Source organism: Narcine bancroftii, chromosome 1, assembly GCF_036971445.1.
Source record: "Narcine bancroftii isolate sNarBan1 chromosome 1, sNarBan1.hap1, whole genome shotgun sequence".
NCBI lineage: Eukaryota > Metazoa > Chordata > Chondrichthyes > Torpediniformes > Narcinidae > Narcine > Narcine bancroftii.
In genome coordinates this window covers 409,528,718-409,542,178 of record NC_091469.1, presented here as the reverse complement: position 1 = coordinate 409,542,178, position 13,461 = coordinate 409,528,718, and the positions used below count along the sequence as shown (strand labels likewise).

At 37.5% G+C, this 13,461-nt stretch overlaps 1 protein-coding gene across 18 annotated transcripts in view; it reads left to right on the top strand.

Annotated features, from left to right (window-relative positions):
• Nucleotides 1-13,461, top strand: part of LOC138751529 (alpha-1,6-mannosylglycoprotein 6-beta-N-acetylglucosaminyltransferase A-like) — a 128,705-nt gene that overhangs the window by 102,719 nt on the left and 12,525 nt on the right. For all 18 annotated transcript variants that reach the window (XM_069913906.1, XM_069913899.1, XM_069913910.1 and 15 more), the window contains one exon: nucleotides 5,960-6,076. In XM_069913906.1, coding sequence (XP_069770007.1) covers nucleotides 5,960-6,076 — 117 coding nt within the window. The remainder of the gene's footprint in view (nucleotides 1-5,959; nucleotides 6,077-13,461) is intronic.

The following is a 13,461-nucleotide window of genomic DNA, read 5'->3' as shown; positions in this document are numbered from 1 at the left end:
TACTTTGATGGGTAGAGTAAATTTTGTTAAGATTAATGTTTTTCCTCAAATACAATATTTACGTCAATCGATTCCAATTTCAATTCCTCAAAAAACATTTAAGAAATTAAATGTTTGTGTTAGAAATATTTTATGGAAAGGGAAAATGGCTAGAGTTTCTTTGGAGAAATTGACAAGGAAATATGATATGGGAGGTTTAGAGCTCGCCAATTTTATGAATTATTATAAAACAGCACAGTTGAGATTTATCAATGTAATGTATAATTTAAATAATGTTCCAGCATGAGTGAATATAGAAGATGATAAAATAGGATAAATGGATTCTCAACATTTTATTTGTATATGGAATGCAAGATTGTTAATAGCAAATAAAGAAACACCCAATCTGAAACATTTAATTGAACTTTGGAATAAAATTAATAAATAGATTGGAGGAAGAGGTTTAATGTCTGGAAGAACGTCTTTATTTCAAAATAAACTTATTCCATTTTCTATGGAAATTTTTTTTTAAATTTAGCAAAACTGTTATTAAGAATATTAAAGATTATTCTGAAGCCAGGAAATTTATTACTTTTAGTAGACTGAAGGAAAAGTTTAAGGTATTGGAAATAAAATATTTTGTTATTATCAAATTGAGTTTTTAATGAAATTTTTGGTCAAGATTTAGTATTACCAGTTGAGACAGAATTAGATTATTATGTACTAGGAATATAAAGAAATTTATTTCAGAGGTGTATAAATTATTACAAAAGGAGGCTCAAAAAGAGGGAGTTCATAAATTAAGACATAAATGGGAGGTAGATTTAAATAAGCAAAGAGATGAACGTAGGTGGTTCAGATATGTAGAGAGAGTATGAAAAGTACAATAAATGAGATGTCGGATAGTTGAATATAATTTTATTCATCAGTTATATTTAACACCACAAAAGTCACATAATACGAACTATTCTTATTCAGAGTTATGTTTTTGGTGTGGACAAGAAGTTAGTGCTTTTTTGTATTTGACTTGGCAGTGTTCCACAATTAAACTTGATCTCGGTAATTTATTAGAACGAAGAAGTGGAGTTAGATTCCCACAGGATCCAATGTTACTTTTACTGGGAAAATGTTAAAAGGATTAAACAAATTAAAACTGAATATTTATCAAATAAAATTTGTTCAAATTTCCATGGCAATAGCTAGAACATGTATTGCTATAACTTGAAAGTCGGATATTGATTTGGGAATGGATAGATGGCATGCAGAAGTTCAGAGTTGTATTCCACTTGTGAAAATTATTTATTAAGAAATAAATGTCATACATTTTGTGAAATATGGAGCCCATATTTACAAACTATTGGTATTAAAATTTAAATGAATCTTGTACATTCCCTTTCTCTTATAGGCCTCTATAAATATTTATACATTTAAAAGTATTGGAAAGTGAAATACTCCAGTTGTTGTTTTTCTTTTCCCTCTTTTTCTTTTTCTTTTTTTAGTTTGTAGGAGAGGGGGGGATTCATAGAGGATTTTCTTTCTTTTGTATTTCTTGTTATTCATTTTTATAAAATACCACATGTATTTGGATTAAGTTTGAAATATTGTGATATGTTTGCTAAGTGTTTTTGTTTTAAATAAAGTATTAGAGGCAGATCAAGCTTGGTTAAACATCGGAATAATGGTGGAAATGTAGGGGAAGATAAAGGATTATAGGATGAGTTGGTGGGGAAAGGGGGCTGAAAGAATAAAGAATATTGAAGTGATAAAAATTCCATTTGAAGAGAATTAAGAACATGAAGCTTTTGAGAGAAATTAAATACAGACAGTGGTGGAGAGATTTGTGGATAGGAAACATTCAGGGAATGAGTTAAAATAGAAAGAGAAATTAAACATGATAGGAAAGTATTTTGGACAGCAACAAAGTGAATGTGAATTGAATGAGGAACCACTGGGTAGTTTGGACTGTTTGGACCAAGGAATAGCTAGGGAGATCATGGATATTTCAACATTTTGTACACTAGAGCTGATATATTTCTCATAGTGGGTTTACAAAAACGGGGTATCAAAAACTACATGATAAATTTGCTCAGAAGCATGGAGTAGGAAGAATTTGATACTTCTATTGAATGGATGAAGCATCTTGCTCAACACTCCCACCAGATGTGAGAGAATTAACAGGCATTTACTTTCTGTTCATCTACATTGAAACCAATTTGTATTCAGAAGAAAGGAAGACAACAATTTTGAGATTAATTCTGAATTATTCAGGGAGTGGAAGAGTGTGAGATTTTATTCAATAAGGAGTCATTCAGTCATATGTTTATCGAGCCTCAAATAAATGACACATAAAATAAGGCTACTCAGTGGTTCAACACACAGACACATGCTTGTGAATTAGTACATTTGTGTTGATGATGCAAGAGTTATGGATTGTGTAAGGGATGATCAAAGATTACAACAGGCTATGGAGCAGTTACCAATATGGACAAAAAAAAATGATAGCTGGAGTTTTAATATGTATAACTGAGGTGTTGGCACTTTGGGATGTCAAATGTAAGGGGATTATTGGCAGGACTTTTGGCAGACTAAAACTGTCACATATTAAAGGACATGCACTTAAAGTGAGAGGAGAGAGTAATTGTACAAAGATGATGTTCAGGGCATGTATTTTTAAATACAGGGAATAGAGGGTATATATGATATACAGCAGAGATTTAGTTGAATTTGGATATGATGTTCTATGTTCCAGATAATTACTTGATGATCTGGTATAATATGAAAGACTCTTACACAAAGATCTAAAACCTGAGTCTTGCATCTGAATAGAGCAAATTACTAAAAGTATGAGCTGTGAGTTGATTCAAGGAAGATTTATTAAAAGAACACTAAACATGAGATTGAGAAATTTTCTGAACTCCACAAAGGAGGAATAATTCTTTACTAAAAATAGACTTTATTCACAATAAATTATTTACAAAAGGAAAACCATTCAGTCTCTTCCCACCCTTGGTTTCATATTCATAAGTTTCTATCACTATAAATTGTTACATTCATTTCTCGTTAGATCACTAGCACCACTGTGGCACCTTGTCATTACACTCCACTCTGTTGTTTGTGGGGCTTCCCCTCTGTTTCAGCTGCTCAATGCCTGGTAATGGAAGTACTCTGGGCTACAATCCTTCCCCATAGCACTCTCACTTTGGTTGCACCAAGCCTCAGTGCATTCCTCAGCACATTGTTCTGCAGCCTGGAGTGTGCCAGTTGGCAGCACTCCTGCAGAGACATCTCTGAAAGACCAACAGGTTTTGAACAGACAAAAATATGACTTTCACTGGTCTTCCAGCAGTTCTGGATGTCTGACTCTGTGTATGTCCCTGGGAGCCTGTAAATCACAGAGTCCTCTGACATGCTGATGTTGGGGATGAACTGTGACAAAGATCTTTGCATTCTTCTACACAAACACTTAGCAAATCTACATTTTGCAAAGAGATGACTGACTGTCTCCTCCCCACTGCAGTTATTTTGGGGATAATATGTGTGTGGGTAGTATTCTGGTTGTACAGGAAGGATCTGACTGGGAGAGCTCCTCTAACCATCTACCAGGCAAAGTCCTGGTGCTTGTTTGTGAGAACTGATGATGAAGGATTCCGTTAGATGACCTGGAAGGTTTGCTCAGAGAACCACCCTACCGTGTCTATCAAGTCCTCGCTCCTGGTATCTAAAGGACATTTCATGCTGACCACAGCCTGATCACCTTGTGATCAAAAGTGTTTGTCTGGAAAAACTTTTCCATGAAGGAAAGGTAGTGTAGCAAATTCCAGCTGACTGAGATGTTACCTGGCAATGGGGCCAGCCCCATCCTTCACAGCACCTGGGACCGATAGAACCTCAGCAACTAGCGGTATTTGGTGACCTCATACATTGGTTTCACGCACAGTCACACGTGAAGCTAATCATCAGGTTGGGGGGCCATGTTGGATATGGCCTTGCCCCTACCATCTGATGACTTGTACGTAGGGACGCTTCAGACCCTTTCCATCTTGGATCCTCATATGAAAACTGCTATGGTGACTGCCCAGGTGGAGGTGTGGGACAGGGGCAATGCCTATACCACATACAGCAGTACCAAGAACACCTTGCACCTGATGGCCAGCTACTTTCCCATTATTGAGAGGGAGGACCCCGCCCGCAGATCTAATTTCTGGTGGACTTTTGCGATCTGCTCCAACAATTTTTTGTTGCATGCCTCAGCCTCTCCAAACTACATCCAAGCACCTTCAGCTTGTCAGATCTGACTGTGAAGGCGATGGTAGAAGAGCATTGCCTCGCTTTTTTTCCAGTTTACCCTGGCACCCAATGCAGACTTAAATTAGCCTGATCTATCTGTGGACTGATCATGTATCAAAACAGAAGATGGTAATGTCATCCATGTACAAGGAGGCCTTGACCTGATAGCCTTCACTATCTGGCAACATCACTCTTTCATGGGCTCATCTTTCCTGATGGATTCAGTGAAGGACTCTGCAGCATACAAATAAGGCCAATGCATTGATAAGGAAAGGAAAGGTAGAATACAAGAATACTCCAGCAAGAAGCGGACATTTAGTGTACTGTTAGCTCAATGTTATCACAGCGCCAGTGCCCCAGGTTCAAAACTGGAGCTGTCTGTAAGGTGTTTGTACATTGTCCTTGTGTCTGCTGGGGCTACTTTTGGGTGCTCTGATTTTTCCTCCCATCCTCCAAATAAAAGCTTATAGAATTTGGAGGTAAATCGGTGTATTTGGCAGCACAGGCTCATGGCCCTGCAGGCCATGTTACTGTGCTGCATTTCTAAATTAAATAAAAATAATAAAATTAAACATAGAAACAGAGAATTATTTACAAAGTAAAACATGAGAAAAATTATAATGGACAGGGGAATGAAACAAAATCTTTATGAAGTAAGACACAAAAGTCTTCAGCACCAGTATATATCCACAGAATAAAACTGCCCGGAAATAGTGGTGAACTCCAGACTTAGTGTGAATAAGGAATTCAAAGAAATTTGCATGAGTGAAAAATCATGCAACACTCTTCCAGAGATTTGTCTAAGGGCTTGGAGTCAAGGTAACTGCCAGAATAAGGCAATGGCTCTTCAGGAATGAGAGCAGAAATCGGTTACCTAAAATGGTAGTGTATCTTTGAAATTCTCAGACCAAAGCAACAAGATCAGTCATTGAGTATTTTGAAGATAAAGATCAATTGATTTTGGATATTAAGGATGTAATGGATTTTGGCTGAAGACAGCATTGATGAAAAAAGTTCACCCATGATTTTATTGAGTAACAGAGTGGACATGATGGGCCAAATAGCCACTCTCGTTTTGTTTCCTACATTTACAAAGGACTTTCTTTATCAAATCATCCTGGAACTTTTACATTGTTCTTCCCTGAAATTTGAATATCGCCACCCTTTTTTATGTTGCAAAGGTGGTTTATCCCATAAATATTATTGAGGAATGAATTTGGAATAAAACTAGTTTGAATTACAGGACATTAATGATAATTTCAAAGCCAAAATTGACTTTTTAATTTAAGGAAGAGGATATGAAGAAGTGGGAAACTATAAGAGAAAAGTACAAAACAAATCAGATCACATGAATTTAAGTTTATCAGGAAGAATAAGCAAGTCCAGAATAAATTGGATCTGACAATTAATGAAGTGAAGTCTTGGAGAAAATCTAAATGTTTTCTTCTGCACCTCTTGCCAAATCACTTTCAAATGAGGGTGTACTTGAGAAAAGGATGACTGGTATGAGAGGACTCAACATTCCTGCAGTGATTTTCCATTCTGGAATATAAGTGTATGACGATTTTAAGTTTTCTTTTAAAATCAATAATTTTGTTCTGTACATTTATCTGTAATATTATGAAAATAAGATAAAGTAGCTTGAATGTTATTTAATTTTAGTACTAAATTCAACCTATAATTCTGCCAACAGCTCTCATCACAGCATCCTTATGCTGAAATTTATATTGGGAAGCCACATGTTTGGACTGTTGACATTGACAACCTCAGTGATGTGGAAGAAGCTATGCAGCAAATAATGAAACAAAAGGTACTTGAGAAATATCCTGCAATTATTAAAGCACATTGCACAATGAGTTTATTAAACTGAAATTGTACAAATAATGTTGCATTTTAATGGAATATATGTGGCCTCACAGATTGAGCAATTAGTTTTTTGAGCACTTACACTCAGTCCTCGCATGTCAGATGGAACTCTCAGTTTTGCCAGTCATTTTAATTCCTCTTACTATCCCTGCACAGAATGTCTGTTCTCAGCCTCATCCTCTGCCAGGGAGAGGTCAAATCCAAACTTGAGTAACAGCATATCAGGGTTAATCAGTGACCCAGGTTTGAAGCCAGCTCTCTTTGGAAGGAGTTTGTATGTTCTCCCTGTGACTTGCATGGGTTTTCACTGGGTGCTCTGCTTTCCTCCCACTTCCCAAATAGTGGGTTAATTGGGTGGTATGAATTTCAGTGGTCAGAATGGGTTTTTTTTTTTTTAATTCTTTTTTGCTAGTCGACAAGCCAATGGTCCAAATGTTGACTTTTTCAGTTTCAGATCATCCCCACCTCTGATTTGGGCTCTGCTTTTTTTCATCTATATTTTACCAGTTACTATTCTTCCAGCCAATTCCAGTACTCACTTTTCACCCATCCCCACCACTCACCCTGTGGATTCCATCTTTTCACCCCTGCCTGTTTCATCTCTCCAACTTTAATTACAGTATTACCTCTTGAACCTTCCCTAGTCCTTAGAAAGGATTACCAATACCTCCCCATCTTTGCCTTGGAAACAGATTCCCAACCCAAAACATTTGACTGTCCATTTCCCTCCATGGATTTTGATCAACTCACTGACTCTCTGCCTTCTCATTTTTTGCTAAGTTCATTACTACTGTTCTTCCCAAAGCCACTAAAAATAACAGGCAAGAGATGTTGTCTAACATTTTCCTGATCCCCACAAAATAATATATTTGCTCCACACCTTTGCTACTCAATTGTCTGCTAGCCTACCATTCTGCTCATATCTCATTATTCCATGGACAGTGGCTATCACTTGTCCTCACAGCTCACCACGAGGCTCTGTGTTGGTAAACAGCAGATCAAGAATTTTCTGCAGTTGGTAAGTCATTTGCCATGTTCAACTGCTGGGTGATTGGCCATGATAAACTGACTTTGTTGGGCAGTTAGAGAAAGCAGTTTTTTCTCTTTAAAAATAGCCTGTTCAAGTGTCAAGATTAATTTAACTCTGAAGTACTGGAGTGGCAGTGGGATCCACTCCAATATGTGTGGCTCTACTTTGTTAAGGGTTTGCACCAGCAAATTTCAAGAAAAATCTTCAGGTTTTCTGTTAAGTTCGAAGAAATCTGCAGTCACCATGATAATTACTATCAAAGAAATCAAATCGATATATTTATTGAATGGAAAAAAAATAACAAGGACACACCTAAATCAACTATGAGAGAATTTTTGACTTGCAGACGATATCAACATAATATTGTTCCTAACGTAATGGTATTTTGCTACAGAAATAATACAATGATACATTGTTGCTAATTCCAGAATAGAACTGGCACAATAATCTATTTTTGGATAACATTAATTGAAGAACTGAAGAAATATGAATGAGTGAGAAAAGATCAACAACTAACAAAATGAAAAGGCACCCCAAAAAACACAGTAGAAGAATGGTCAAAGGAAGACTCGGACCATCGGGTGCCAGTAAATCATAAAGACAGAAAATATGACTGGGATCCAATAAGCAATTCACTGAAGAGGATATTGCTGGAATCACAATAAAATTAGTTATTAATAGCAAAATTAGGATTTAAAAAAAATAATAGGAAGATGTTATGAGCCCAGAGGACCCCAAAACCCAGTAGCAATAGAAATTCACCGAGACAAATGGTTACTTAAACAAAAGTTGCTTTTAATTGTCATTAAACATGAAAACAGGATCAAACTTTAACTTATTACTATTAACTTAACCCCCTTGTAATTCTAAGCGCACATGTATGAAATGTGTATATGTTCAGGAAAGTTCTTTGATTCACAGTCCGATCTCACTTCTCACTCCTCCAAGTTCACTGGTTACAGGCAATTCTTATACTGTGCACAGAATTTAACATTTATAAATTTCACCAGGTGTTGGTGCTTGAAAGGTATATGGTTTTCAGATATATATTAATTGCTCGCTGGGTACAAGCTGATTCCTTCTGATCAGCCATGTCAGTGTCTTGCCAAAGAAATTTGACCCATCAGGATTTTCCAGATGATAACCTCTTTCTTTCAGGTCATCACAGAGTTCCTTTTCTGTTTCCCTTATTTCAAGTGAAACATTATACAGCCAGCCATCTCCTCTTGTATGGACCACAAGGACTTTGAACAGTAATAAGAACTCACAACCCGTCTTCAAAATGGGGTTTTTCCACAAGCCCGCCAGTTTGTCATGTTCCAGTCCCCACTGCTGCTGAACTAAATTCATTCTCTTTCTCTCTCTCTCTCTCACTCAGAAAAAAAACCAAATGACCCTCAGAATCGCAAACTGCACTCAGACTGCAGCACCCAACCCAATCTTCTGAGTTTGTTCATCTGTTGCTTTCCAAAATAATAATCTATTACTCCACAGCATGTCCAATTAACACCTACTTGTGAAGTCTTTATAGGCATTCCTCAAAGATTTTGCAAAGGCACTCGGAGCCTGGACTGTCTGGCTTGAGCAGAGCTCCAGCATTTTAAATGAGATGTGTTTTGAAGTGTCTGTATGTGCGTGTGACCTAACTTAAAAAAAAAACTGCCACAATTTATATCCTTTAAAACATACAATTTAAAATATAGCATAATCCATCACAAAGGATTTAAAAGATCAGAAATGCTCAAAGTGATAACGTGAGGACATGGATGACATTTAACCTGAGGTGCAAAAGCTTTGGCTACAGTTTTTCTGTCCTTATTGAGCTATGGGACATTGCCAGGCATTGCAGTTGCTTTAAAAGAGGAACAGTGATTAAAACTTCATTGACCTATTTGTGGTGATGACATCTATTACAAAAGGAATTTACTCAGGAAAATACTGGATCACTGAAAGGCATCCTCAAGCATTAATTAAAGACAAATTAAAACCAATTAATAATGAAAGACAGGATTGATATATGTAATGTGATGTTTTTTGAAAAGTTTTTTATTCGAAAAATTGTACTCTATGGCATGAATAGCATTTAAGGGCATGAGAAAGACGTTGAATGAGTTAAAAGTAAGGGAGCAGTGAATAGTTGTTTTTCAAAATGAAAGAAAATATTCAGTGGTGCCTCATCTGAAACCACTGCTCTTTCTGATAAAAGTGATAATTACCTGGACCTCCACATAGCATGAAGCTCAGCAATGAAATAAATATTATGCTTAATAATAAAAGGGTGTAATTGTAAGTAGATGACTGCAGAAGCTGAACAAAAGTCGATGTAATTGAATACATTTTTGTAGGACAAATGAGGAACTAGAAAACTAAATTGTACAGTTTTAAATAGTCTTCAAATGCAGAGACAAGAACAAGGTGGTTGAATTGCACTTTATATTGGGCACCACTTTGTAGGAAAATAGGAACTTGAGAGGAGTTGCAAAATGGTGCAAGAGATGTTAACGTTTCGTTGTGTGCAGAAGTTCAGAGAAGATTGAGATGAAAAAAAAACTGAATGCAGTAAATATGAAATTAAAATGAAAACACTGGAAATGCTCAACAAATTAAGGTTAAATTAGACATATAAGGTGGTTACAGGCCCTACCAGCCCATGAGCCGATGCTACCTTCTTCATGGTAAAAGGAACATTTCACTTTGGTGATCTTGATAATGATGGTCTAAATTATGAAAGATTTGAATATAGGTAGGCACTATTGCAAAATCCCAAAAGTATGGTAACTAAAAGGATCGGATTTAAACAATTGTTGTAGCGAGGTTGCTACGGCTACAGCTAGGTTATAGCTCTCGGTTATAGCTTTAAGGCTGTAACTCGAATCCACAGGAGAAGAAAGACAAACACACCAGTAGAGTGTATTCGACACTGAGTTTATTCAGTAGCAGCTCTGCCTTTTATAGTCAGCTCGACCGCATCACCACTGGAGTGGACCGGCTGCTGATTGGGTACTTTGGATGCCCGGGCCCTGATTGGGACCCCTGCGATCCATCAGCAGTGATTGGCCAGTTTCACTGCTCTGCTGATGGCCTACGGAAACAGGCATTTCAGCCCACGTGATGCTTTGCCGGTCATCGCATTCGACAGCCATTTCCTGTGTCGGCCCAAGGCATGGACTGTGAGCCACTACACAACCCCCAATCTCTGCACCCCCCCCCCCACCAGAACCAGTGATCGGGGAACTCTTTATAGGAGGCTGACCTCTACACCATGGGGTCGGGTGAGTGATGGGGTGGTCAAAGTCCAAATAGGCCAGTTTTAACTGGTCGAATGTGAAAGTTTCTTCCTTGCCGCCAATGTCCAAAACACAGGTGGAGCCATTGAGTCTGAGGACACGGTATGGCCCCTCATGAGGCTACTGTAGAGGTGCCCGGTGAGCCCCATGCCGAACAAACGTATTTCCAGTCAGTAAAGTTCTTTGAGACGCAAGTGCAGGGTTGACCGAGGGTCTAGGTTTAGGCTAGGCGCTCAAGTAGTTGGGACAATGTGGTCGCTGGGGGCTCCCCTAAGTTCTCGGGGGCCATCACGAGTTCACCCGGAATAACTAGGAGTGCGCCATAGACTAACTCAGCAGAGGTCCTCCTTGGGTGCGGTACAGATGCCTAACAGGACCCAGTTAGGTCCAGTAAGCCGTGTCATTAAGGCTGCCTTAAGGTGTCTTTAAATGAACTGGCACAGGTACAATGATGTCCTTCAAGAAATCAGCTTCCTTCTGTGCAGTATCATTTTTTTATGACAAATTTCACTGGACAATAATTCTTTTTCCAAAGGTTTGCTTCCTGAAAAAAATTGTGGACTAATGATAGTCAATGTCAAGCTGAACACAAAGTTAATTCAGATTTGCTGTATCACTTATGAAGTTGGAGAAACATTAAATTAACTTCCATTGAATGTAGCAGGTTTAATCGCATAATAATGCTGACACATTGCTTTAGTTCAACTTATCTAAAAGGGTTTTGCTGCTGATTTTAATTTGTACTCAGCATCTGATGCCTCTTGTATCAGTGTCCATCAATAGTCTGCCAGCACTGATGGATTCCAGTAGCCCTGATACTGCTTTTCTTTGTTCACCATGTCCTGTGAAACCTTTCACCATGTTCGTCACTGACTGCACCAAGATCAGCAGGGAAGAAATCCAAGTGTGAATGCAGAAAATGAAATTGTGATGGCATATTGCACTTCCTGGTTTTGTAGGCTTGAAGTAGACTTAAAATATGACAGGAAATCATGAAGATAGGTTATATCTAAAAATGGTACATGATAGGAAAATGTTATGGTAGTTTTTGTGATCAATAAGCCAAAATCCATTAAATATACCCAAAGATGTTCAGAAAGTAAAACCTTATTGTCCAGTGTTATTAGTCTGTACCATTGGAACTAGTCCCATTAAACCTTTAAAATCTTGGCAAGAGATTCTTAGGAAATTTGGACATATTTACCCTGCTGGCAGTGCTTGTGCATTATTACACTGGAGTTATTTCAATTCTTTGATAACACCCATACTTTGTAAAGGTCCAACAAAGGAATGGATCAAGGCATGGCTTCAAACACTTCCCCAAGATCAGCATGTACATTCAGGACATTTGGATCTGCATGAAAATGTACAACATTTTGTATTTTAAATATGCAACTTCTCCTAAAGCACTCATATTTAAATTTTTGCTTTTGACCCTATTTTAAGTTATTATTGATGCTCCCTAAGCAACTCTGAGACTTTATCGTCATACAAAACAGGATTCACTGTAATTGTTGCTCTTTAGCTCCCTCTAATGGTAAAATCGAGCTCATCTTGAAAAATGCAAAGGGAAATCTGGAAAAAGATGATACATAGGAATATTTAATTAACAAAAGGGATAACAATACTCAGCAAAATGAGACAAGTACAGAAGGATCTAGGCTAGGTTTAATTGACTTAGAAATTTAATTCAGAGCTTGATGAAAATTCATACAAATTGTGACATCTCAGCCCAGAAATCATTTAGAATATTCCAATTTGAATTTTGGAAAAGTAAGGAAGTGCCATACTTTGGAGACTAGAACTCGGGGGCATAGCTTCAAGATCCAGGTTAGTAGATTTAGGACCACCCAGAGGATGGTGAATCTATGGAATTCGCTTCCCATTGAAGTAGTGGAGACACCTCAGTGTTTAAAACAAGGTTGGATAGATTTTCACAAAATAGGAGGATTAAGGAGTATGAGGAAAAGGCAGGTAGGTGCAGATCACCCTATCATTAGATCAGCTATGATCTCATTCAATGATGGAGCAGGCTCGACAGGTCGGATGGACTGCTCTTATTTCTTATTCTGTTTCATGATTTACACACATTACTCTTGTCTCTAATTTCACAGAGTTTAGATTCAAATCTTACTGTACAGAATTGAGTTTTAATTTTATATAGACACTCCAATTATGAGGAGGGCAGCAGCTGAAAAGAACCATTACCCTGCAATCACTTAGAAGGTAGAAAAGAATCACTAACTCAAAGGTCAAGGCAAGCCTTTCTGTTCTTTTGTCTATTTTTTAATCCTTAGCAAACCTCAAATAAAACAAATTGTTTGGTTAGCATTGTTTGTGGAAGCTTCCTGTTTTAATACTGGCTGCACTCTACTACTATAGAAACAACACTACAAAAGGTGCCCAAATTCACAAGAATGTGCTGTGGAACAAATTTCATCTTGTATTCGTATGTGTGTGTTCTTAGACAACACATGGATGAAGGAAAAGATTCTTTACTTTAAAGTTGATGTAAACAGTACCATGAGGCAGGCCATGAGGCTGGAAGCCTTCATTACAGATCCTGCATTCTGTGTGTCAGCCCCCTGCTGGCAGCCAAACAGGAACTAGTGGCCAAGCAAACATGATCACCATCATTACATCTCCCTTTCTTAAAACAAAAGTAGCTTACTTTTAACTAACATGTTTTCTTTATATAACTCTGCAATTTTAACTTTAACACCAAGAAACATTTTCATTATTATCAACATTGTTAACATTTTTATACTTGTTTTGTGTGTTCACATTTACATACACTAAAACTTGAAGACTGAATAAAATAACACTACTTCATTCTCTAATAGGAATCTTTAAATTTGCTGAATAAGTCACTTAGGAGGATTCACATGTCTTGATGATCTCCTGATTGATGGTCCTTGAATCTGAGTTGTTGCCTCAGACGATGTCTTCTCAAATGTGCATTCAGGGTGTTCAACAGTATCTGTCTTTCCAGCTACTGTGGCTGGTCCCATT